The sequence below is a fragment of the Martes martes genome (assembly GCF_963455335.1).
Source record: "Martes martes genome assembly, chromosome: 17".
Classification (NCBI taxonomy): domain Eukaryota; kingdom Metazoa; phylum Chordata; class Mammalia; order Carnivora; family Mustelidae; genus Martes; species Martes martes.
Window position 1 is genome coordinate 57378778 of NC_137905.1, and position 27386 is coordinate 57406163.

The 27386-nt window shown below is 46.6% G+C and overlaps 1 protein-coding gene across 1 annotated transcript in view; it reads right to left on the reverse strand.

Annotated features, from left to right (window-relative positions):
* NLRP13 (NLR family pyrin domain containing 13) overlaps window positions 1–27386 on the reverse strand; it is a gene marked incomplete at both ends in the record, with an annotated part of 48564 nt that overhangs the window by 4492 nt on the left and 16686 nt on the right. Inside the window, 9 exons of the mRNA XM_080828634.1 lie at window positions 12018–12132; window positions 14105–14275; window positions 14910–15080; window positions 17783–17953; window positions 19533–19703; window positions 20151–20318; window positions 21265–21360; window positions 21692–21837; window positions 24647–25812. Of these exons, the coding sequence (XP_080684760.1) occupies window positions 12018–12132; window positions 14105–14275; window positions 14910–15080; window positions 17783–17953; window positions 19533–19703; window positions 20151–20318; window positions 21265–21360; window positions 21692–21837; window positions 24647–25812 (2375 nt within the window). The remainder of the gene's footprint in view (window positions 1–12017; window positions 12133–14104; window positions 14276–14909; window positions 15081–17782; window positions 17954–19532; window positions 19704–20150; window positions 20319–21264; window positions 21361–21691; window positions 21838–24646; window positions 25813–27386) is intronic.

A 27386-nucleotide genomic window follows, 5' to 3' on the forward strand; every position in this document is an offset into this window, starting at 1 on the left:
CTTATCTATTTAATAGTTGTGGAGCATTAATCATGTGCCAGTGACCATGATAATTTTAGAACAATGATAGTCTACATCTGTGCTTTCAAACTTAGCATCAAAGCATGATAAACAATGCAGCATTTTATATGCCCTACAAGAGCTCAGAGAGGAGACCTCAACACAGGTTGGTGTAGCAAGAGAGGAAATGGAAATTTAAACTCAAAGTGATTTTTGAAGGATGACAGAAGAGTGTTTAGAATCTACAGCAGAGGACAGCAAACTATAGCACGTCAGCCAAATCCAGCCAACTTCCTTGTCTTGTAAATAAAGTTTTATTGAAACAGAGTTACACACATTTATTTATGTATCACTCATGGCTGCCCTTGAAGGACAACAGCTGGGGTGAGTAGTTACAACAGAGACCAAGTAGCCAACAAAGCTCCAAATATTTACTCTCTAACCCTATACAGAACAAATTTGCTGGACCTCTGGTCTATAGCATTGAGTTCATTTATCTCAAACCACGGAGCACAAAATAAGGGTCAAGGAAAAAAATGTTATTTTCCCAAGGGCAGTTTCTTGTTTCTAGGAAACAAGATTGTAGAAGGAAAGTTTCTCCCCAGAATTTTCTGTGTTCCTTGACTTGTCTACCCCCACAAAAGTCAAGTCAATAGAACCATGGATGTAACTTATAACCACAAGGTAGGAAGAAGTTTGAGATAAACAGTTATATACTATAATTTTGGTTATTGTGTGTGTGTGTGTGTGTGTGTGTGTGTTTATTTACAAAACCAGACAACAGGCTGGACTTGGCTGGAGGGCTGCAGTTTGACAACCCATGTTTTAGAACACAGATAGTAACATCACACTGGGCAAGACTGAATAGTAGCTCCGCCCCTAACTAGTCCTGTAAATTTGCTGGTTATTTTTTGATACAAGTCTACTAAGCACTTCAATTCAGGAGCTCACAGTCAATAGAGTTGCTATTTTATGAACAGGAGACACTCTTGTGTTCTAGATTTACCCTATTCATGACCCCTCAAAACAGACATTTGAGGTGGAACACTTTCCAAGAATAAAAAAGTTAATTTTTTTTCAGACCAGGGGCAGCTTGGCATCCCTGAGGAATCTAAAAGAGCATGTTACTTAGTGTCGTTGAGGAAAGACATTCAGAAAGTTATAGAAGGTTATTGCCTATTCCCATGTCATTACCTAAGTTTGGTCAAAGGCCATATCCGTACAACTGAGTTAGCTCAATGGAGAAGCACAGTATCTTTGGCCCATTCCAGTGGCTCAGATAAGACCACCTCCCCCAGCTCTGCTCCCCACACACCTTTTCCAGTAAGGCTATTTCTCAACACAGATGGCCCCACTATTGCCTACCCCGCAAAAGATTTTCCCTTACTCACAAATGTGTATGCCAGGTCAGGGGAGAATCTCTGGGTCCCTCTGCTGCAGCATTTTTCATTGTATTCCAGCTGGGCCTGGCCCAGACACGCCTCTCTGTGATGCCAAAGATGAGGGATTTGGTAAACTCAGCTTCTTCTCAGTTAAAAGGTTTTGCCAAGAAATCTTACCCTGATTGTATGCTGCCTGTTGTTGAGAGCACATATTCTCATAACCCTTGTACACCACTACCACCACTGATATCATTGTTAAAACCCTTATTTCTGTGGTCAATCCCACCATCCAAACCCTTACACTATAGGGACATGATCATCCAAGAAAGCCTGGGCAAGACTTACTCTAGTTCCTGTAATTTACAGACTGGAAACATCAAGGGCAGAGTTCAAACCAGTGCTCCATGATTTTGTAGGTAATTCATACCCTGGTCCAGATGTTTTAGGGTTTTGCTGAGTATAAGCACTCCCCCAGTGAAGCTCCAAGTTTTAGGAGGACAACAGAAGAGTAATCCGCATGGAATCACAGAGAAAAAAGCAGAGTCAACGCCGTATTTTAACTGCCTGAAAGAGGACCATACATGACCCCCATCCTCTTCTACACAACTAGGCTGCTTGTTCCAGTCCAAAGTCTCCAGCCATGACTTCCTTATTGGAGGAGGAAATAAATGGTACCTGAAATCGTGCAGAGGATGAAATACGGAACAGAGAACATGGAAGAGCGCATGAGAACAATCAAACTTCCATCTCCACTCCCTGGGTCCTGATAGCAAGGACGGCTCAACGTGTCCAAGTCAATCCACAGGATACGTCACATCTACATCTACAACTTGGTTTCCTCATTGTTTGGCTAAATTTAATCCTAAAATCTTCAGTTTTAAACTTCTGTCATTCTGAGGGAATTGCTTTGCTGATTACATTGTAGGAACTGCTGAAAATTTTCCTTTTTTATTTTTTTGTTATGTCAGTCACCATACAGTACATCATTAGTGTCTGCTGCCGTGTTCCAAGATTCATTGTTTGCGTCTAACACCCAGTGCTCCATGCAGTCCATGCCCTCCTGAATACCCATCACTGGGCTCACCCATCCCCCCACCGCCCTCCCCATCTAAAACCCTCAGTTTGTTTCCTGGAGTCCAGAGTCTCTCACGTTTCATCTCCTCCTCCGATTCCCCCCACCCGTCATTTTCCCCTTCCTTCTCCTAATGTCCTCCATGCTATTCCTTATGTTCCACATATGAGTGAAACCGTATGATAATTGACTTTCTCTGCTTGACTCATTTCACTCAGCATAATCCCCTCCAGTCCCGTCCACGTTGATGCAAAAATTGGGTATTTATCCTTTCTGATGGCTGAGGAATATTCCATTGTGTATATGGACCACATCTTCTTTATTCATGTCTTTTTATCTTTATCTTTTATCTTTATATCTTTATCCGTGTCTTTCTTTATCCATATCTCATGTCTTCTGCCCATTTTTTGACTTGATTATTTGTTTTTTGGGTGTTTAGTTTGAGAAGTTCTTTATTGATCTTGTATTTATAATTATAGACTTACATAAGACTTATGTAGACTTATATGACTTATATACATTTATAAATGAAAACAAATCTATCAGATAAAATACATATTATATAAGTCTATATAAAATTACGTATGTATTATAAACATTTATTGCTATAAAATCAATATCAAATAGACTTATGTAACATGTAATATATAGACTTAAAATTATAAATAGGTAGTTATAAACTGAAACTATAAAGTTTAATATATCAAACACGTATTTATAATTTGTTATATTTGTAATTATAGACTTGTATACTTTATTACATATTTATAATTATAGATTTAAATGTATAAATATATTTAAATGTATAAATATATGTATATATGTATAAATGTATAAACATATTTAAATGTATAAATATATTTAAATATATTTAAATGTATAAAATATATGTGTAACATATATTTTATAATTATATATTTATAGAAGCAGAATTATGTGTAATTATATTTATAGAAGTATAATTATAAATACAAATTATATGTATTTTTCTTTTATCTGATAAATATTGTTCTATTAGGTAACCATATAATGAACCTTAAGCATCTCTATTTTCCCACTCTTCAAGCCTCTCTGAAATCACGCACAGTCATAGGTACTAACACGGCCGCTCATTTCTTGAAAGGGGAAGTAGATGACGTAGAAGTCCAACACTAAGACCATTACCATCTTCTCCAACTCTGAAGATATAGGTCCACTTCTTTAAAGCCCCTCCTTATAAGCCTGCATCTAGAAACTTCAGGTGCCTCGCACCCTGTCCTCCTCTTGTGTTGCGTGAGAGATCCAGAGCACAGAGTGCGAGAGGTGGTGCTCGGCAGTGAGACAACTTGGATTGTCCATCATTTTCCCCAGCCGTGGAATTCTAGCTTTTTCAGTCTTGCTGCCCCAAGCAAAGCATCGGTCTTCTCCGATAAACTCTCTTCTTTCTGCAAAATGGGGGCAAGGATTTGATTTGACATAGTCCCTACGGAAATACAGACATAATAAAAATACAGAGCTACGTGAGTTTCCGCGTGCCCTGCACCCTCCCCAACCGTGGAGAGAAACAGAGGCACAACGGTGAGGTGAAGCTGCTCAGGACAGTTGCAGACAGACAGACACCCACGGAAGAACAAAGACAGGTGAGCCTTAACCCTCCTGCTTAATTCAGAGCAACAACATACTGCCTTGTGTTAAGTACGGAGGCTCCAGAGCCACACTGCTGGGGTCTGGATCCCGTTCCTACCGCTCGATGCCTGTGTGGCCTCGGGCCAGTCCCTTAACTTGCTTAGCCCTCCCTGTCTTCATCACAAATCCGGTCAATAGTGGCATCTCATTAGGTTGTGACATTTTGAGGAGATAGACACCTAAAACTCACAACAGAAGGCTAGGACCAGGCACTTGGAAACTATTACTAATTTATCATCTTTTTTTTTTAAATTTATCTTTTTAAAGATAAAAAGTTTGTCCCTCTCCTGAGATTCCTGTCCCAAACCCTAGTGTTCAGGTGGATTCAGGGCTTTCTATCAGACAGGACATTTGTTCTGTCCAGTGATGTGCTGGAGGCCACTCCTACCAGATCACGATAACCCCATGTTAGCTCTTTCTCCTGTTGTGTTTAATGACATGAACTTGGCAGCTTAAAATTGGCCATGGTTGGTAATTTACACCTCAGAAACGTGCAGAGCTACAAATCAGGGCTTTGTTCCCCTTCCACAAGTCAGGTGCTAAACATTTATAAGCACACACACCCCTATAGATATGTCTTTCCCAGTGGAGGTAACACCAGGTTGTTCTAGGCTTGTTCCAGGAAAAAATGGAGAAAAAAGAGCTACAGAAAAGGAGTTAAAAGGTGGGAATTCAAGAGAGCCCTTTTCTATTTTACAAAGCTGCAAAAAAAAAAAAACAAAACTGAGTTTGATGAGGAAACCCAGAGATTTCAGACAGCTGCAGAAGAGCAACATCTCATTCTTGGCAATTATCGGTGACTGACGGGACAGAGGACGATAGGGCAGCGGGCAAGCTGGACTCCTCCTGACCCAAGTTCACCTGCAAAGAAAAGTTACTGGAGCCCTTATTTGCGCCTGGTCTGTCCCCAGGAGTTACAGTTCCTGACACGGATGTAAACCCTGGTTTTTCTGGCCCCTCATTTGGATACTTCATAGACTATGTTTTTATGGTTTTAATTTGCTTTGTGGCCTTGGGCAAACCACTGAAACCCTGCCAAGGTCAAGTTCCCATCCTGCCTCATGACAACACTTTTAAACACTTGATAAAGTCTTAGATCTTAAACATCTTGTAAAACAAGTCTCCAAACAGGGAGAATTCTTCCATAAAAAATGGGAATTTATTCCCATGTGAATTTTAGAGACCATGATCCTTTTCCTGAATTGCTTTGGGCAGCATCTGGACCCAAAGTCTAACTTTTCTGTTCATGCTGTTGGCGTCCCAACTGAGGCTTTTTCTCTTCTCTTGCCTCATGATGGTATTTGGGAAGTACTTTTTTTTTTATTAATCAAAGAAGTACACACCTTCCCTTGTCCTCCGCCTACAAGTACACATAAACGTAAAGATTTTTCTGACCACCAATCCCGTCTCATTCCCCTCTTCCTATTCCCCACAAGAAATCCTCAGGAGACTGACCTCCCCATTCCTATAATCCCCTATATGTGAGTACATCCATCAAAAATATAGCATTGATTTTTTAAAATTACATAAAGATCCCACACTAAATGCATTCTGTTTCATTGTTAGTCTACCCATATTGATAAACATATGATAAACATAATATGGATAGACTGAAAATAATGTATGTCATGTAATATACACGTATAACGGAATGTGTGTGTGTATCTCAACATGGATAAAGTGTAAACACACAGGAAGCACATGCATACAACACTCTGTGCACATGCACCACATTCTGTGGTGAAAGCTGTGTGCAGGTGTACATGTGTCCACACATACAAAAAGGTTGAGATACATCATAGGTATGTAAACCCTATGCAATATGTACTTATCTGTATCTAAACCTTGTTTCTGTAATCTGATACAATAGCTTTGTATATACGTATTTCATTGAAATGATCTATTGATAGGCTTTTAGGTGGTTTCTAATATTTGACATTATACGTATCACTACAACCTACAACCTTGTCAATCTCTTCTCATACATGAGCCTCGGTATTTAACCAACTAGAGACGTCTGTGCACCATGTGGAGCTACGGGGCAACCAACAGAAGGGTAACACTGTAACAAGAGGGAGGCAGGTGGCACGGGCATGGAGAACTGAGCTCAACAACCAGCACAGAAAGACTTTAGTAGACAATGTCCAAAGTTGCTATGACGAACGCCAGCAAGATACGCTGCTGGTCTCAGTGTCTACGTGGGGCTTCAGGAAGGATTACTCTACCAGCTGAGCGAAGCCTGTGCTTATCTTCATCAGTAAAACCTCCAACGTTTGATTCTCTATTGATGGGAAGGCTCTCCTGACCCCAGGAAATTAGCTTCATACACCTGGATTGGGTGGTACAGATCCTGAGTCTGTCACCTGCCAGTCAAGTAATGATTTTCCCCACTCCCTGGCCTTACCTCTTTCCGAACACGTCCCTTCTCAGGACTCATGGTTTCCATCTCCTAGTTCAGGAGGGCGTGAATTTCAAATTGAGTTTTATGGCACAGGGCTAGATCATTAAGTTATTGACACTGAGACTATTACATGATAAAGAAATGGCCCAGAACAAGTACTTAACCAGGTGCAGGAAAAGATTTCACACCGGAGAGTACATCTGAACAGTCGGGCTAAAACGATGCCTTATGATTCTGTCTCCTGAGTCATGCTTGTTCAGTGGAATACACTGAAAAAGTAGAAGCATAAGATTAAAAGGGCGCCTGGCTGGCTCAGTGGGTTAAGCCTCTGCCTTCGGCTCAGGTCATGATCTCAAGGTCCTGGGATCGAGCCCCGCATCAGGCTCTCTGCTCAGCAGGGAGCCTGCTTCCCCCTCTCTCTCTGCCTGCCTCTCTGCCTACTTGTGATCTCTCTGTCAAATAAATAAATAAAATCTTAAAAAAAAAGAAGCATAAGATTAAATAGTATGTGAACCCCAGAGAAGACTCCACAAGTCGGCCTCCGCGGAGCTACAACATTACTCCATCAACAAAAGCTGCAAGGGCAGCACCACCCCCAAAAGAACACCTTAGTAATTCTCTCTTGCCTCCTTCCAAGTTCTGGGTCATTTCTCCGGCATTGCTAATCTTACGCCCCTGCATGACCCGTCATGTCTCCCCCGTGGTTCCCCAGACTCCCCTCTGGTCCTCCTCTTCCCGTTGCAGCCTCCGGCTTCTGAGACTCTCCATTCTTCTTCCCTTTCCTCCAGATGAAGGCCTCCAGCCCTGTAAATGAAGACGGGGAGGGGACGTGGAAGGAAAGCTTAAGGAGTATTTCATTTCTGGGTTCCCGTGCCATCAATTTAGGAGTCAAGATGAATAAAGTCACCAACTCAGGTGGCCTCTGACAGAAGAATGGATGAACACAGTGTGGTCTGTCCACGTGATGAAGTAAGATTCGGCCTTTAAAACAAGGAAATTCTGACACCTGCTGTGTCATAGTTGAACCTTGAAGACATTGTGCTAAGTGAAATAAGTCAGCCAACAAGAAGATAAATACAGATGATCCCACTTTTTTTTAAAGAGTTATTCATTTGAGACACAGAGAAAGCATGAGCGGGGGTAGAGGCAAAGGGAGAAGCAGGCTCCCTGCTGAGCAGAGACCCTGATGTGGGGCTTGATCCCAGGACCCTGAGATCATGACCCGAGCCAAAGGCAGATGCTTAACCCACCAAGCCACCCAGGCGCCCCTGTATGATCTCAATTTTTACGAGGTACTTAGGATGGTCAAATTCATAGAGGTAGAAAGTAGAACAGTGGTTGCCAGGGGCTCAGGGAACGGGAAATGGGGAGTTCGTGTTTAATGGGGACGGAGTTTCAGTTTGGGAAGGTTAAGGATCGTGGATGGATCGATGGTGGCGAGGGTTGCACAACACTGTGAAGCTCCTGAATGCCACAGAACCGTCCACTTCAAAATGGCTAAAGAGAGACACCTGGGCGGGGGGGGGGGCTCAGGTCACGATGCCAGCGTCCCGGGATCGAGCCCCATGTCAGGCTCTGTGCGTAGCGGGGCGTCTGCCTCTCCCTCTCACTCTGCTGCTCTGCCTGCTTGTTGCTGCGTCAAAATCTTTCTTTAAAAAAGTGGCTAAACAGTGAATTTGTTATGTCCACCTTACCACAAACATCACAGGAGAAAAAGATTGAGAAAAATCACTTCATGTCATCTGTGGAGAAGGGGGAGAACATCCTGCCAGGGTTTCTGAGAGACAGACCAGCCAGAAGAACCAAAGAACTCAGTCCCTGAGCTACAGTTATGTCATGGGGACATCCATTGCCACCCGCTAGGAGACGCTCCGACGGCTTCCCTGTACTCTCAAACCTCTGTCCCTCCAAAGCAGAGGCCAGCAGGAAAGAGGGGGGAGGATGTACAGACCAAGAACTGAGCCAGGAAGCATCTCGTGAGCAGGAGAGGATCTGGAGAGGACAGGGTTGAAGGAGATTACTAACCTAAGAGCAACAGTTGCAGGTGTTTACCTCACACTGTGCATTTTGCAAGTTATTTTGTGTAATTTTCGCAAAGTCCGAGATTGGTGCTATTAGACCCAAGTTGTAATAAGAAAAATCGGCTTCGAGGGTGTAAATCGCTAAGAAGCAATGGTGCCATCATGAAAAGCCACTGTGGAGGTTTCCATTCCATAGAATCTATTTGTCTCGCCAGATTCCACTCAGGGGATCCTTTTCTCAACACGGTTCCTCCATCACCTCACAAAAGGGATTCTCTCCGCTCCTAACCTCAACTACACACCACCTCTGCCTCGCCCCCCCAGCCACTCCCTAGACCTGGCCATGTCTACTCACACTTTGAAGATGGCAAAGTAGCAGGTGTGGAAAAAGAGTGGGTGGGGAGATCTTCTGGATGATCACAGGCTTGCACTTAGTGTGATCTCTCCTTGCTGGGTCGTGGGCTTCATAACCCGTAGTGAGCCCAGGGAAGCGGCTCCGCCATCACAGCTCATACAGATCCCTTCCGTCCCATCTCTTCCTTTCTTGAATGTTCGTTCCCCTTCCTGGGGCGGGGATGGGTGGGCCTATCACTGATTCCCCTAGAAAGCCACTTTGGCATTACGTGGCTTTGAAATAAAACAACACTCTTAGGCTACCCAAGGGTGAAGATCCTCTGCTGTAATTGAATTAATTCCATGGCAAATTCAGGAACTCTAGAATAAATTCCTAAAATCTTATGAAAACAGTAATAGAGAATTTATAGCTCCAACACAGGAGAATATCCCTGTGTTATAAAGAAACAAGGAACGTCAGGGTCATCTTGGATTAGGGTTAAGTAGTTTGTCAGATTATCAGAAATGACATGATACCATTTTACTCAGCAGTAACTGAAGTCTAAACCTTTTGTTTTTAAAAGTCTCTCCCTCAAGTTTTTCTAAGTCCATATACCTCTCTCCACTCACTCTCTATCCCAGTTTTTATCTGCAACGAATGACCAAAGTGCAGCAGGAAGAGAACGAAGTATTTCAAGGATCTAGGTTTCACCTGGATTTAATGGCGAGAACATGGATGGATAGAAGGATCAAGGCATTCAACTTACTGGAAGACCCCACTGGCTTTCATCACGCATGCTGGCTCCTAAACAGAAGACAAGGATTCCAAGTTCCATTATTTGACTTACTATTTCTGTGATCTGTTGTAAAACATTCATCCTCAGTATCTTCTTTATGTTCAGTTAGTCACTGTCTAGAACATCATTCGTTGTTGATGTGGTGTTCAATGATTCATTAGTTACATGTAATACCCAGCATTCATCACAACACATGCTCTCCTCAATCCCCATCACCGGGCTACCCCAGCCCCCAGCCCCTCTGAAACCCTCAGTTTGTTTCCCTGGGGTCCAGAGTTGCTCATGGCTCCTCTCCCTCCCTGATTTCTCCCCCTTCAGTCTTCCCTCCCTTCCCATACTTGCCTGGCAGAGAAGATACCCTGACCACCCTCCATATCTTTGATTTTGAATTCATCAGGGAGGAATGCCCCCACCTACAGGGCTCTGATGAGGATTGAGACATACCACAAAGATTTTAGAAGCTACAAAATGCAAAATAAAATGAATATCCAACTGTTCCTTAAGACTTCTGATGGCTTTTGCTTGTTGAATAAGGCAAAGGAGAGAAAGTTGTAATAAGCTCCTATCCTCACATCCATTCTCATGCATGACATTAGTTTCATATTATATCCTGTGTAGGATCCATGGGTCCCGTGTGCAGGTAGGTTAAATACACTTTAGTTCTATCACGGCCATAGGTCACTGAAAGGTAGACGCAAAAGCCAAAATAGGGTCTATTGGCATGTTAGGAGTGGTTCCGGAGCTCCATCTGGCTGGTTTATCCGCAGTTGGATAACTGGAATAAGAGTCACATCCATCCCATCTCTCCATCCACAGTAAATGAGGCTTTAGGCTTTCTCAAGGTATTTTTTATATCCTTTGCTTTATTGAATCCTCTTAACATCTGAGAAAGACATTACACCAAGAAAAAAAGGAAATTTGAGGGAAAGCCAATGTAGGGTCTTGGGGCCAAATGTGGAATTAGATTAGGATTCTAGAGATTGGGTATTTAATATGCTGCCGACAACAAATGGCGGAAAAGCACTCTGGAGGTCACAGCTCATTTATCCCTATGAACAGGGACACCTCAGCAATCTCCTGGTGGTTTTAATCCAAGACCCTCCCATGGTGAAGCCATGGCATCTCCTCACTGGGTCACCACCACCATTTGTCCTCAAGGTCATTGAAATCCCATTTACACTTGACTCTTAGAAAGGACCCCCTCTCCTGCAATTCCTCCAGCTCCCCCTTCACTATGTCGTACAACTCTTTCTTGAGCCTGCAAGAAATAGAGAGAATTCTTTAAAAAATGCATCACTTAGATGTGAAGTTGATAATATAAAGTCCTGAATATATAGCTTTTGATCAGCTTCCAAAATTAGGCAAGATTCCTTGGAATCCAAAAGGATTTCTGCTAAAATGTGCCCAGTTTAAAGTCTTTTCCACGGGGTGGTGGGGTAGCCATGGCTTACCTTTCTGACCTCATCTCCAGAATACTGAATAAGGGGGAGAGTATTCTAATTCAACGCTCTATTTCAATGCCTGGGAGGAGCAATACAGAGCTTGGTAGTCCAACCTCAGGGCCTTTACACATGCTACTCCAACTTCCTTAGAACACTCTACTCTTTGTCTCTTGTCACTGTCCAGGTGCCCCTCCTGATACATAGATTCCTCCTTCCAGCCTCCTTGGGACTTAAGAACCAATGTCACCACATCAGAGATGATTTCTGTCACTGCTCTGACTACCCTTGTTCTTCTACCACAGCCCAGAGTTTTCTTCACAGCACTCATGACAACACTGCTTTTATCTATCTCAGATTTGTCATCTCCCTGAGCAGAGGAAGAGCCATGAGGGCAAGGCTCACGACCATTTTCCTATCAACCATGGCATGCTTGTCAGCATTGAAGAGGATGTCGTTGAGTGATTGTCTGTTGAGTGAAATATTGAATAGGTACAAGCATGAGAAAATCAAGGGGCCTCCTCCACTTCCCAAATGTTTGTAGGAAGTGCTGCCCAGCATGGTCATCACTACCCACATGGGGCCATTTCAGCAATTTAAACTGAGAAAAGTAAAAAACTCAGTTCCTGGGTTGCACTCACACCCTTTCGAGTGCTCAGTTATCACACGCTGCTACTGGCTATCCTACTGGACAGGAGGTATAAACTTCCGCCATCACTAAAGGTTCCGCTGGCTGGCCCCGCTCTAGGAAATCGAATGCAGGCTGAGCCCAATGCTTGCTTTAAAACATCAGCCAACCTACCCCCCTCTCTCAGCTAGTGCTTCCCAGTGTAAAAGTCACTGGGGGTTACCCAAGTTTCTGTAGTTTGCACGTTGATTTTTTCAAGGCCTTCCACAGTATGCGGACTCCACTGGGCTCCAAGTCATTCTGCAGAAGGTTCAGGTGAACCAGGCTTTTACTGCTTCCAAGAACAGAGGAGAGATGCTGGCAGCAAGCAGGCGTCAGATTGCATTTCTCCAACCTAGGAGTGGGTGGGAAGGAAGTGTGAAAGATGGTCCTCCAAGACTGAGAAGTTAGAAGTGATACCGGATCTAAGAAAAAGTACGTGGTTAAAACTGGCTTCTAGTGGAGAGCTTATCACACACTGGACACTTCTCCAAATGTTTACACATAACTCTCTTAATCCGTATACCAGTCCTATCAAAAGTAGCCAATATCTTCAACTCCATTTGCCAGGTGAGGAAACAGAACATTAGCCTGTCTGACTATCAAAGAAACAATATTCAGCCCTAAAAAGTGGTGTGAATTTATTTATAAGATCCTTGAAAGGACTAAAGTAAGACTACAACCCTTTCCTTACACTTTCATCTTGTTCCTAATTTCAACACAACAAAATCTGTATTCCTAGTAGCTAGCCAACCATATGTTCAAAGACAAAAGTGACAGTGATATCACTTTAAGGTAGTGGAAATTTCCATCTAAGCCTATAAAGAAATGTGATAGGTGTCCAGACATGGAAATTTTGATGCATCAAGAGTAAAGGGAAAGGTTTCCTTAGGAAGATGTTAGGAGATGTTGGGAGATGTGGAAGATGTTGGGTAGGATCCAGAGATTGCTTCAAGGTAAAGGCACTATTTGGTGGACAGGAAGAGGAGGACACGAGAGAAAAACGGTTCCAACATCACCCAAGTGTGTCCTGTCTCCGGTCTAGCGCCCCCTGCAGGGCCTTTACCACCATGTTACACGTTATTGACCTCCATCATGTACCTTTACTAGTAGTATTCCCTTGGTCATCTAGGCCAGTGTTTCCCAACGAGGGGTGATCAGCACTCAGAACAGCCCACAGCCAAGGACTACCCAGCCCAAGGTGTCAGTAGTGCGGAGGTTGAGAAACACTGGTCTGATGGTAAAGGTGGGACACTGTGAACATAAATAAGACACTCGGGTGCCTACTTTAAAGCTTATACATTGGCAGAGTGCCCAGGTGGCTCAGTGGGTTAAGCGTCTGCCTTTGGCTCAGGCATGATCTCAGGGTCCTGGAACAGAGCCCTGCATCGGGCTCTCGGCTCAGTGGGGTCTGCTTCTCCCTCTGCCCCTCCCCACCGCTTGTGCTTTCTCTCTCCTCCTCTCTCCAAAAAATAAATAAAATCTTTTTAAAAAATCATTAAAGCTACAACACTGGAGAATGAAACTGACTGAAAGTGAACTGAATATCGGGCAGACATTCATCATTAGAGACAGTGCAATAACTGTTGCAAACATTTCATTCATTTATACATCCGGGGAAGGTCCTAGAGAGTGAGGGCTTAAAACCAGACCAGCATTCTTAAGGCACAAATGGGACCCTGAATTACTTGCGTAAGTATGATAGCTTCTCCTTTGCCTACAGGATAAAGAATATTGAACCTCAAGATCCTTCTTGAAGGACAGAGATGTGGTGAAACAAACAAACAACTTCTGACTTATTTCACTTATTAAGGGCATAAGGTCCTCAAGGTCCATCCATTTAATGCAAATGGCAGGATTTCCACAGAGAAAGACTGTGTGATCTCTAAGCATTTTGTGAGAGTGAGTAGACACGGCACCTATGTGAAAAACAGCTATCATATTAGCCACACTTAACCAAAACTCCTATTATTGGAGTAGAAGCCATCTCAGTTTGCTGAACAAACACATCACCTTACGGTTAGAATCGGACTCCCCCTTCAATGGAAAAACTCTGGGGCAGGAAACACGGTACACCAGCCCCCACCTGCTATCCCAAAGGTACTGACCGAAACGAAGAATATCTACAATGCACCACGGGCGGGGAGTGACCGGATCGAACTTCTGTTTCTGCACTTGAACCTCACCGTTAAGCAGAAGAGATTCCGAACAAGAGAACTTTGTCATTTGTTCCTCGCCTTCCTGAACCCCCAGGTGACCGCGTGTCATCCCCTCCGGATACGCAAGTAGGATGGGGGCCTCCCACAAAGAGGACTGCGTCAGCTCACCCAAGCGTGTTCAGTGCACAGCTCGGATCTTTCAGAGCCTCACACAGGTGCTTCACGCCATCATCCCGGACATCATTGCTCCCAAGATCCAAAATGTTCATGTTATGATTATGCCGGAGGGCGTTAGCAAGCTCCTGACAGCCCCCTGCTGTTAAAGAACAGCCTGACAAACTGCGAAACAAACAGAAAGGGGGAAAGAATAACCCTCGCATCCTCGGGCTTTGCTCTGTCCACCCCGGCCCATCCACCCCGGCCCACACCCTAGTCCTCCGAGTGGAAGAGATGCCGAAGCCAGACTTGTCGTGCTGAGCCCTGGGAAGAGGAGGTTGCTGGTCAGGAGGTCTGCTACTCTATCTACGGGGAGAAAGGACGTAGCAGACAGGACAATGCGGCTCTCTTCCCCGTGCCATCTGCAGAGTTTGCACCTGGTTTCCTCTGGACTTGACCTTGTGCATCTTCCCCTTTGCTGATTTTACTTTTCCTCCTTTCACTGGAATAGATGGCAGCCGCAAATCTGACTGCTTGCCACGTTCTCGAAGTCCTCTGGGAGTCATCAAACCCAGAGAGTGGTCTTGAGAACCCCCGACACACACTGTGGTTGGTCCTCAGCCGTCATCCCAGTAGCCTCACCCCCCACCGCAGGCACACCCCCTCCACCTATCCCCCCTGCAGAACCTGCAGCTCCCCTGGTGAGCACACACGTCTACACCCGGGACTCCAGCCCCATCTGGAGCTCAGGCGTTTTTAAGTCAAGTCACACGCTTTCTTCCCATCCTCTGAAAGACAGAGAGGCAAAGGCACTCACTCCAGGTTCTGTAGGCGGCAGTCCGGGCGACGCAAGGCCTCACACAGAAGCTTCACCCCCTCATCTCCCAGGCTGTTCCTCCTCAGGTTCAGGTGTGTCAAACTCTTGTTCTCAAGGAGAGCGTCCGACAAGTACCTGCAACTCGGGGCCCCGAGCTGGCAGAACCAGAGCCTATGGGGCGAGAGCCACAGAGACAGATGCTCAGGAAGGCAGCCCGAACCGAGGCCCCTGGGGATGTGAGCCTCAGGCCCCACCTCTGAGTTCAACCACGGGGTCCCCCTGAACCCCAACCCAGGATAGGCCACGTAGCCGTGCTTACTTATGCTTTCCCAGATTTATGCAATGAGCACAGCAAGAATGTTCTGGGCATTAGTGATGGTCTCAAAAAAACAAAGAAAGCCAATAGAAGGATGATGATTGGGGCACCGGGGGAGGGGGCTCAGTCGGGTGAGCACCCAGCTCTGGATTACGGCTCAGGTCACGATCTTAGGCTCCCGGGACTGAGCCCTGTGCTGGGATCCGCACCCTGCGGGGAGCCTGCTCGAGGATTCCCTCTCTCCCTCAGCCCCTCCCCTTGCTCTCTCTCTCTCAAATATATAAATCTTTAAAAATAAAGGCTGATGACCAAAGCCTATCAAGTCTCAGTAACACAAGAGGAGTTCCAAAGATCCCCCATGAGCATCGCGCTCACAACGAATGATCCCACGCTGTGGAATTAGAGTTCTCTAAGGTTTACCATTTTCTATGTAAATAGTCTGTGTTAAGTGATATCTCAAAAAAAATTAATAAGAACAGTAGAAGAGGGAACTTTGGAAGGTGATGGGTGTGTGTTAGGTCTTGATGGCGGTGATGGTCTCGAGGGTGTGTAGCTCTCCCCTAATACACCAACTCGTGCGGTAAACACGTACGACTTCTCCCATGTCAGAAACGTTTCATGAGAGTTTTTTTTTTTTTTAAGTAAAAATAAAAAATACAAGGGGAAACACTTTGAATGAGCTTGTGGCAGCTAGGGATGAACCCAGGGCTTCGAAGCCCATCTGACGCGGTTGACTGGTGCTCAGCCGTTACCAGCTGTGGGCAGGCCTGCGGCCTTCACCTCGCGCTAAGGTAGAGCCCGAGCGCCCGTCACGGCGCTGCCGATCCCATGGGCTGGGAGGTGCAGTACAAACTGTAGGAGATACAGAGTATAGCAAGCGCATGTAAGCATGAGGTGTATGTAAGTATGAATGCTATGTGTAGGCATATAAAATACTTAGGGTTACAGAATAGACATGTTAGACATACAAGACATGTAACATCATGAATCATACAAGTTACATTTATGATTTATATATTGCATTTTGGTATATATTCGTGGGTCTACATTAAATATAATTACATATTAAAATATTGCTACAAGCATAATCATAATTAGCATACATGTTAATACACTGTAACCTGTCACAGTCCTATAGAACACATTAGTTCATATTACGTATGTATTCATTAGCCCTTCATGGTTCTTTGGGGCTCGGTGCCGAGTGAGCACTAACCTTCTGGTCCATAACTCAGACTCCACGGTCTTTCACCATTTACCCCCTCGGATGTGCCCCTCGGCCCTCTTACCCTTTTACACTCACTCACCTGAACAACATCCAGTTCCCGGAAAACCCATCTCTGCATCTATCCCACACCTTCCCGAGAGCAGCAGAGAGCAGCTGACGCAAGAAACGTCTACGAGATCACACTTGACACCCGCCAATGCCCGTGGACGTGTCCCCACCCAGCGACCCCCTTGAAACCTGGGGCCCTGCAGAGACCCGCTCAGGTAACATCACTATGTGGCTGGTCAGTAGGCATCTCACGCTCCAACGTCCCAGACCAAACCCCTCACACCTAAACCTCATCCCCCCAGGTCTTCCCCGTGTCGGAAAAAGACCCCACCTTTCACCCAGCGGCCAAGCCCATCATCTGGAGGCGTTTGGGTTCTTTCCTTCCTCAACCACGTCACTGCATCAGCAAGTCCTCCTGGCTCCAGTTCGAGTATACCCCAGACCCGACCACCTCACTCTGGTCAATTCATGGTCATCCTCTTGCCTGATCTACAGGCACTTGCTTCTGCCCCCATTTTTGCTTCCATCATAGTCCACCCCTCACCCGCCGCCTGGGTAATCTTTCAGAGCACGTCCCTGTGCCAACTCTGGTCCTCAGACAAGGTTCCGCCTCCAAACACAACAGACTCCTTCATGCCAGGACATATTCTGGGCCTCGTCCTGCCTCTCCAGCTTCATCTCTGCCCGTCATGCCCCTCACCTGTGTTACCCCAGCCTTATTAGTGGTCTTCTGTCCCTACAACACCCCAAGCACATGCCAGTCTTGGAGCCTCTGTCCTCCTCTTCCTTCTGTGTGTGTGGCTCCTTCAGCCAATATCTGGTGGCTTCAGTGTCACCTCCTCTGGTAGGTTGGTGAGAGAAGACCTTACTAAGACACCAGCCCACCACTCCTTGTCTATTCATTCCTCCTTGTCTTTCTTCCTAGCAGAGCTCCTGGTCTTGTTGTCTGGTGTCTCACTCATCCTCCACACAGGCGGGTGTCTGTCTTGTCCCCCACCCCAACCTTGGTGCACGGCTTGGTGTCTAGAGACAGGAGCTCAGTCATCACTTGACCAGACCATAATTTCCTGGTATCCTTGTTAAAATGGAATTCCTTGGCACAACCCCTAGAGACTGATTCAGCAAATCCGGGACTACTCGGAGCCTGGGTTTAAAATGGCGCCCAGCACAACACATGTTAGTAGTCAACGGTATAAATGGGTCCCAAATGAAGGACCCACTATGCCCCCCACGTCCCCTCCCAAGGAGTCACTTCCGGAAATGGAACCATGAGGAGCTTACACCAGTCTCTCTAAGGCGCACTCGGGGTGAGTCAGGGAAGAGCAGAGGAGCCTCACGCCGTCATCCTGGAGTGGGTTGAACCCCAGGCACAGTCGAGTGGTCCTCTGGATGCTGGTGAGGCACGATGCCAGGCCCCGATAGATGGCCACTGACAGCTGGCATTTCTCCAGGCTGTAGAAGGTCCAAGTGCAGTGTGAGTCCCAGCTACGCCCACTTCTCTTTCTTTCTCAAACTCCCAGTCCCTTGGGCCACACAGCTGGGACCCAAACATCATGAAACGATTAAACTGGAAAAAGGACAAAGGTTTTAAGGAGAAAAAGGTGGGTCGGTGTAAGGGCTTCTCAATCTCAGCCCTACTGACCTTTGGGCTAGATCATTCTTTGTGGTGGTGTTGGGGGGGTCCCCCAGGGCACTGATGGATAATGATCATACCCGGTCTCCACCTACTAGATGCCAGTAGCGTCCTCCCCCCTCAATCGTGAGAACCAAGTAGTGTCCAGACATTGCCAAACGTCCCCTGGAGGACAAGATCACCCCTAGCTTAAAACCACTGGGTTTTCCATGTTCCTGTGGAGTCTGCCTCTCCCGCTCCACCCCTTCTCCTGTTCGTGCTCTCTCTCTCTCTCAAATAAATAAAATCATTTTGTCTATTATGTTAAGTTAGCTGCCATACAGTACATCATGCGTTTTGATGTAGTGCACAATAAAATCTTTTTAAAAAATTGGGTGCCTGGGTGGCTCCGTCAGTTAAGCATCTGCCTTAACTCAGTGCATGATCTCAGAGTCCTGGGACTGAGGCCCAGGTCGGGCTCCCTGCACCGCGGGGAGCCTGCTTCTCCCTCATCCCCTCCCACCTGCTTGTGTTCCCTCTTTCTCTCAAAATCTTTAAGCACTAGGTGTTATACGCAATGGATCAATTATTGGACACTACATCTGAATGTACCATATGTTGGCTAATTGAAATTTAAGTTTTTAAAATGTTAAAATAAGAAGTTAAAATATTTAAAAATTAATAAAAATTAAAACCACGGGGTTTAGGGGAGGCTGGCAGGTAAGTCACCCACAATCAAGGTGAGGGCAAAGCTGGCTGAGTTGGAGCCCCAGGGACATGGTAGAAAAGAGTGAAAATACTTACTTGTGGGGCATAAGGAATAACACGGAGGACATTAGGAGATGGAGGGGAGAAGTGAGTTGGGGGAATCGGAGTGGGAGACAAACCATGAGAGACTGTGGACTCTGAGAAACAATATGAGGGTTTTGGAGGGGAGTGGGTGGGGGGGTTGGGTGAGCTGGTGGGTACTAAGGAGGGCACAGATTGTATGGAGCACTGGATGTGGTGCATAAACAGTGAATCTTGGAACACTGAAAAAATAAAGTTAAATTAAAAAAAGATAAAAAATAGGGGCGCCTGGGTGGCTCAGTGGGTTAAAGCCTCTGCCTTTGGCTTAGGTCATGATCCCAGAGCCCTGGGATAGAGTCCCACATCGGGCTCTCTGCTCGGCGGGGAGCCTGCTTCCTACTCTCTCTCTGCCTGCCTCTCTGCCTACTTGTGTCTGTCAAATAAATAAATAAAATCTTAAAAAAAAGATAAATAAAATTTAAAAAAGAAAAGAGTGAAGATAGGGCAGTGTCAGCAGGGTCGTAAGTACAATAGGGGATCCCCAACGCTCCCCCAGACATGCTGCCACTGCCACCCCACCCTGCCACTTAACCTTGCCAAGACACAATTTTGACAAGACGGGAGACTTACGACAGCTCCTGCAGGGACGACGTTGACACCGCGGAGGGCCCCTGCAGACTTTTTTCCTCAATGCCTGAGAGATCATTGTCCCCCAGGCTAAGGAAGCGCACACTCGAGTTCTTGCGGAGCTCCAGAAAGAGATGACAACACATCAGAGGGGTGAGGCCACACGACTCCAACCTACCGAAGGGGCCCCAAGACAGGCAGTTACTCCGGGGAGGGGAGGTCTTCGTCTGGAGGCCCCCTTGTGCGACAAGTGAAGGCTTATTTCTCCTTGTTCCTCATCGTCTCCCCAGGCAGGACGGCCTCCAGGTCCGCGTCACTGTGAGGGCCGTGTGGCGCCCGGCCCAGCACCACCGAGCAGCCTGTTAGAAACGCCGGCTCTCAGGCCCCCAGCAGCCCTGCCGGCTCTCGGGGTGTGGGTCCCAGGACCCCGCATTTTAACCTGCCCCTCGGGCGGCCGTGGTAGACCTGAAGTGTTGGGAAGCACTGCTTTGACCCCTCGCGCTTGTCCCCTCCCCTCCTCTTTCCCTACGTCCTTTGGGTGCTGTGTTGGGTCCTGCCCTCCCGGCGCGTCACTGAATCTGGAGGTGACCCCGGGACAGATCTGGAAGACCAGAGATTTACCACAGATACTGGAGGTTGCAGGCGGAATGCCTCAGGGTTTTAAAGATCATGGTGGACACAGGAATTCCCAGGTTGTTCGAGCTCAAGTTCAGATGGGTCAGCCTTCGGTTGCCGTGCAGGACGAGGACAAGCTCCTTCAGGACCCGCACGGGACTTACCGACTTGCACCTGAGGAAAACAGGAAGTGAGGAGGCTGGCCTCGTGGGAGGGGGGTACACCCTCCTCTGGCCTTTCTCCCCCCACCCTGTCCCCCGCACGGACCCCCTCCCTCAAGGATATCATCTCCAAGAGGAATCGGAAACTTGAAGCCCAGCCGGATGTGTTGCAGCAGGAGTCGATCCCCTCCCCCACCGCGTCTGCAAGAGGAAACCCTGGAGCCCCCGCTCTTCTGGGCAGGGGTGACCCCCCAACCCAGAAAGTTCTGACAAGAACACCACTGTTCTCTTGTTTTCTCCTCTATCCGTTTGTCCACGTCTTTAGGACTAAGTGATAAGACCAACGCAGCGGGGAGGGAGGGAGGATGCGAACGCCGGGTCCTGGTAAAGGGACCTTTGAGGCTGTGTCCTGTGCATCTGACGCAGCTCACACGACACGGAGGTTCGAGGACCGTCACTGCTGCCAGGTCTTCCGCCCTAAGCTCCCTGCAGCAGCGCGCGCGCGGGTTTCAGACCTCAGGGCGGCCCGAATCGCAGACGGACAGTAGGACAGAATTAGTTGGCGTGGACCCGAGAGCATCCGACCCAACGCCTTCCCCAGCCCTAACATTCGGTCTGTCCTCCGTCAGGTGGCTCTTCCCTGGCTTCTCCTTCAAGGGCCACCTCCATTGCCCCGACCTTCAAGCCGGGTTTGGGAGCCTGTGAGCTCTGCTTACATCACACGAGGGGTTTCGGTCCAAAACGATGCGTCAGCTCCCACGAGCAGGTCTTTCCTCCAACACCTTTTAGACAGGCGAGGCCCTTCTGCTTTCCCTGTCTCCCAACACGAAGGCTCCCCCTCCACACCGAGTCCCCGAACAGATCTCCTCCTGCTCTGGGAAGCCTCCGTGTCGCCTCCGCTGCGCTGGCCGTCTAAGTGTGTTCCTCCCACACGGGCAGCCTGTGCAGGTGGGACTTGCCGTTTCTGTTCACAGCGGTGACGCAGAATGAGGAGGAGATGCTCGTTGAACACCCACCGAGTGAAGAAGTGCCCGAGCACGAACTCCCCACCTTCCCTTAAGGCCCAACAATTCACGTGGGGCCCACATAAAGTCGTCTCTCAAGTGCCTCGTCCCAGCCACGTCCTCCAAGCTTCCCAGTCCTTCATAGTCAGCTCGGAACAGCAGCCTCGCGCAGAGGTCCCGGGGGCAAGGCCGTCCGCGTGCCCGCACCTCTCACGCAAGACCACGCGACGGAGTACCAGGTCTTCGCCTGAACGCGTACCAACGTATTTGTTATCCCAAGCACCCGAGCTTACCTTCTGAAAAAGATCGTCCCTGCAATAACCAGGAGAAAAACGCCGGATCGTTCTCTGTGGGAATCTTGCACACCGTGCGCCACACTTACGTCAGTCTCTGGAGCTTGCATCTTGGGCTTCTCAGCTCGTAACAGAGTTTCTTCACGGAAGAAGCGTTAAGCTTGCTGTTACTCAGGTCCAGCTCCCTCACACTCCCGTGGCAAAACACGGAGCAAACATCCTGCCACTGATGTGTCTTGGAGTGTGGCCTTGTCATTTAGGAGAGAGAAAGAAGGTTACTGAGGTGAACCGCACCTGACGTCCAGAGTGTGGCCGACAGGAGACAAAAACAGACCCATGGGAAGTGAAGGAATTCGCTGGCGTACTGGGCAGGAAAACCAGGACCGCAAAAGTACTGGTTCTTTAAGTCCCAGATGTTTTATTCCCACAATCCTCACCGTCCTTCTCAGAGGAAAGCAGCGCCGTAAGGGAGGGGAGGTGGCCGTTGGTAGGATCCTCTCACGTTCAGGCTTCAAGTCAAACAGGCTGAAGGTGAACTCAGAGCTGTGCCACCTATGATTTAACCTCTGTGCTCCATTTTTCTATCTCTAAATGTACATACTAACTTACTCTCGTAGGATTTTGTGATTTTAAAAAAGGTTTATACAGATATCTGGAACTTAGGAGGGGTATTAAAATTCTACACACGATGGAGTATTCCTCAGCCATCAGAAGGGATGAATCCCCACCATTTGCATTGACAAGGTTGGAACTGGAGGGGATTATGCTGAGTGAGGTAAGTCAATCAGAGAAAGACAGTGATCATATGTTCCTCTGATGTGGAAGATAAGCGGTGATGTGGGAGACCACAGGGGAAGGGAGGGAAAACTGAATGGGAAGAAATCAGAGAGGGAGACAAGCCATGAGAGACTCTGGGCTCCAGGAACCAACCTGAGGGTTACTGAAGGGAGGGGTGGGGGAGGGGGTAACGGGTGATGGGGACTGAGGGGGGCACACATTGGGATGACCACTGGGTGTTACACACAACTGATGAATCATTGAACACGACATCAAAAATGAATGTTGACTAGATGTTGGCGAACTGAACATAATAAAAAAGATTATTATTTAGCATTTCCTTAATGTGGCAGGCTCTTGACATTTACAAGAGTAAAAGAGCATCCAAGTCATGAATTAACCTTTTCATCTCCAGTGAAGAAAGTAAAGCAAAGAACCCATTAAAACACCTGAAGGATATAAAGTTCTACATGGAGAGCCCAGAATTACAGTGTGGGAGCGGCTGTTTCCAACCGTAGCCTGTGTGTGTGTGTGTGTGTGTGTGTGTGTGTGTGTGTGTGTGTGTTGGAGTGGTTGTTTCTGACCGTAGTGTGTGTGTGTGTGTGTGTGTGTGACACACACACGTGCCTATGTATTCATATGTTTAACACCCCCGTTAATTCGGAGATACAGACAGAGGTAAAAGCCACTGAGGAAAGGGAGCTGTAGTGTAGAGAAACAAGGACTGGCCTTCACATCAAAAGGTCTGTTATCACCATTAGGGAAGACAAGAAATCTCCTTCAGCCTCAGGGTGATGATGTGTAAGTTGGGGAATGGGGTTGATGGAGTATTAATCCTTACAATAAATGGTATTATCCTGGGGAAAATATGTGGTAGCCAGGACACTGACTCACATAACCCAACAGTGACCACTACCTAAACAAAGTCCCCTGTTTAGGTTTTAGGAAATCTAAGACCAGACAAATAAATGACAGCCAATATGTATTGAACTTTCATGACTCTGAGACCAAGACCAAACATCTTACTAATATTCCAGTCTGGATAAACACAAAGAGATTAGTCTTCTCAGAATTTCTGTTTGTACAACCAAAATTGAACTGGTATTTTTTGTAGGTTTGAGGGTTAAACAAAGGATTTGTGAACACATAGCAGCCCCTGTCTCAAGAGAGGAGTTTAGAAAACACCCTTAGGGCCTGAAATAATTAGGACACTCAGATCTCTTTACCTCTTAGGCTGGAAGTCAACAGTGTCAGCAATGGGAAAAGGTTATAGGATAAGAACCAAAAGTGCTTTAAGTATTTCTGGGATTCTTCTTCCAGGAGACAAAGGGACAAATTAAGTTCAGGATATAGTTGACACCATTGGACCCAACCCCACCTCAAATCGCGCTCAAAGGATGGGCACCAGCATTGTGAGCTCTGGAGCTGTGGAAGAGGGCGGGGCATTGACCCAGGCTGAGCTGCTTGGTGGCCACGCGGGCACAAGCAAATTCTGTTTTTATTCAGTTTTCTCATCTATGAATGGCAGTAACTGTCTACCCTCCATTCAACAATGGACATCAGCCAGATACAAGTGGAGGTCTTAGCACAAGGCTTGGCACGTACATCTTCACTATGCAGGGCCTGAGAAAGAAACCCTACCTAGAAGGACATCAGCAGAAGCAGCCAAGGAACACTATAGGACACCTAAAGGGAAATGGTCTCCCGGATTGGAGTGACCCAGAAGGTTTGGTCAGTCATAACCAATGATAACATAACACATCACCGGTTCTTCATGGAAGAACTTGGGCAGAGCCTGGGAAGAAACCTGGCGGGGGGGGGGGGGGGATGGTTTGCATTACTCACTCTGGAGTTTCCGTGGTGAAAGTCAATTCCGTTTGAGGGATGGGAACGGTGACAGAAAGCCTTAGCTTACTTAACCGTCGACAGTGCTTTAGGCAAAATGAAGCAACTTGGAGTTGTAGATTCCCAAAAATATCTAGGTCAGCTTCAAGGAGAGGACTCAAAATCTGCCTTACAAAGTCTTCCTCCTGGGTTTCATACAAGCACTCAAAAAAGTGTAGGAATTCAAAACGGTTGGAGACAATGTCATAACCTCCTAATTCCTCTGCCCATTCTAGTAGTTCATCTGTTATCCTGCGACTCACTTTACAGCGCAAAGCGGCTTCCAGTTCTCCTGCTAAGTTTCTTTTTAAAAGACCAAAGAAAAAAAGAGCCATCTGATTCCAGTGGAAGTTTGTGTCCGCCAAAGCGTCTGTCAGTAGCACCTTCATCTCTTCGTGCTTTGCAGGACTGCCCATGGAGCCTTTTGTGCCCCCCAGTGCATAGAACATGGCCCCCAAGAACACCTGGAAACTCTGATGGGTGAAAGTCACACACCCGTCACAGTCACTGACCTTTCGAAGGATATTCAAGCTGAGCAGAGTGTCGATGAGAGGTGCTTCCAGGCGCCTCTGCTTGAGGTCCTCCTTTGCAAATGTGAAATTCCAGAACCACATCCCCTCTGCAGCCAGAGAGCAGAGCGCTCTCCACTGCTCCGGCCAGCTCTGGGCCGACAAACTCACCTCCGCTCTGGCAAACAGGCTGGAGAAGAAGTAGACAAACAGACTGGTGGTTGTCTGGGTGCTCAGCTGGAAGCAAGGACTTCTTGCCATCTGCCGCTTCAGGCAGGAGCACACGGTCCAGCACACCATGGGCGCAGAGCAGAAATAAAACAGGTTTTCATTTTTTCTTACCCAGCGCAAGATTTTCTTCGCTTTGTTTTGGTCACCGAAGTACCTGATGAAATACTCCTCCCGGTCTCCCTCTGTGAACCCTAAGATTTGTACAAACCATGGATCCAGTAACAGCTTTTTAAGATCCTTGGTTCTATACTCCTTGGTTGTGATCAGCAAAGTGGCCCTGGGAACCAGTTCTTTTCTCAACAAGTAGAACAGGATCCTGTGGACTGGGAGTCGCTGAAACCAGTCTGTACACGGTGGGCTGGCGTCCAAGTTGGAGGGCATGTCCATTTCCTCAAAGCCATCAATGACAAACAGGAGCTTCTCAGGGTGACTCATGAGCTCTTCAATGGGGGGCTGGGAGTCAGGCCAGTCCCAGGAAAGCAAGCCAGCGAATGTGGTATCCTTCACCTCTTTAACTTTATGACAGCTGATGAAGAAAACATAGGAGAACCTCTGCTGAAAGAGAAAGCCCTCTGCCCAATGCAGCATGGCCTTCATGGCCAGGGTGGTCTTCCCGACCCCCGCTACTCCCTCCAAGACAATCGTCTGTGGCTGGGCTCCCATCCTGTTGGGATACAGGAGGCTCTTCAGTTCTTCGTGTTCCTTCTCAGTCACGTTGCGCAGATATATGTGGCCTTCAGGCCAAGGCATGTTGTCCCACATCATCAATATTTTAGCCTTCATCCTCTCTCTGTATCTTCTTCTGTGAACTAAAACAGAGAAGTGAGGCAAAACAGAACACAGCAATGGTCAGGATGAATTTTGGCCTTAGGAATAGTAAGTTCTTATACAAAGCCTTGAACAAGACAAGTTCTATCTTCAAGGGTCCAACTTTTGGGAGGAGCACCATGGTGGGATAAAACAACAAAGGTAGTGGAATAGTTTGAGGATACACAAAAATAAAAACAGAGAACGCAAGAGAGACTGAGAATCCCCTTTGAAGGTGGGGGAAAGGATCTGTAGAGGCTTCTGTGGGGGAGTTAACACCATAATCTTGAGAAGCTGCCAGTCCAAGATATAGAAAGAGACTTTCGGGCAGGGTAAAGAGCTAGTGCCAATGCCCTGAGACGGGAATAGGAACATTCTAGAACAGAGTGAGCAAAGTGCCTGACAGGGGGTACTCAACTGTGGGGAGAAGCTGGTCATGAATATCTCTTTTCTGAAGGGAGAATAAGCCTTAATCTCCGTTTTTCAAAGGTCACCATTGCTTGGAGAAGGGATTATGGTGCAAGAGAGGAGCAAGGAGCCCACTTATGAAGCCGCTTCCGGTTTTTTTTTAATTTCTTTTAAAAGATTTTATTTATTTATTTGACAGATAGAATACAAGTAGGCAGAGAGGCAGGCAGAGGGAGAGGGAGAAACAGGCTCTCCACTGAGCAGGGAGCCCAACGATCGCTTCTGTTTTCTACGTGAAAGTGGGTAGGTTGGTCCAACATATCCACTGATAACATGACAGCAACAATAATAGGTGCCTGGTTCTTTGTGAAAACACTTGAGCAGAGCCTGTGAAGAACTAGAGCACTGTACTAAAAATAAGATGGCTGGACTTTGAGTATATATTGAGAGTAGAACCAGTAAGATCACTAATACTTTCTAATTAATGAGTGTGTGGGGAAATGCTAAAGAAAATAGAGTTGTTCACACATTCTAGGTTCGTGCCTTAAATATCTTGGTGGATAATGATTCCTTTTACTACACACACACACACACACACACACACACACACACACACACGTTTCTGGTGGAAAGAATAGTATAGTAGGAATCACACAATAGTGACACTTAGGGTTGCAATGCTTTGTGGATACTTCAACTTCTTTGAACCTCAGTTCCCTTGTGTAAGTCCCAAATAAGCAGGAAAGAATGGAAAACCATTTTTCTTTTACCCACCAGAAGGGAAAGGTCATCTCTAAGTTGTAAACCTGAAACTAATGTAACATTGTGTCAACTATACTCAAGATAATTAAAAAAATCAATTTCATAAAAAAAAGTTATGATTGAACAGGAAACAACACCTAATTAGAGTTGTAGAAAAAGAACAGAGAAGAAATTAATGCCAAAAAAGATAACTCAAGGCTATCTGAGAGCAGAAGAGCATGTTTTTACATTTAAATGTCCTGCTTAGCATCCAACCTAATCAAGAGGGTAAAGACCACAAACCTAGTTACCCAGTGACACTTCAGAACACAGAAGTGGAGGACCCCACAAGCTTTCATAGTGTAAAAGATAGGTCACAGGTCAAATACAATGTAAAAAAAATCACAAGTTATTAAGATTCGTCAAC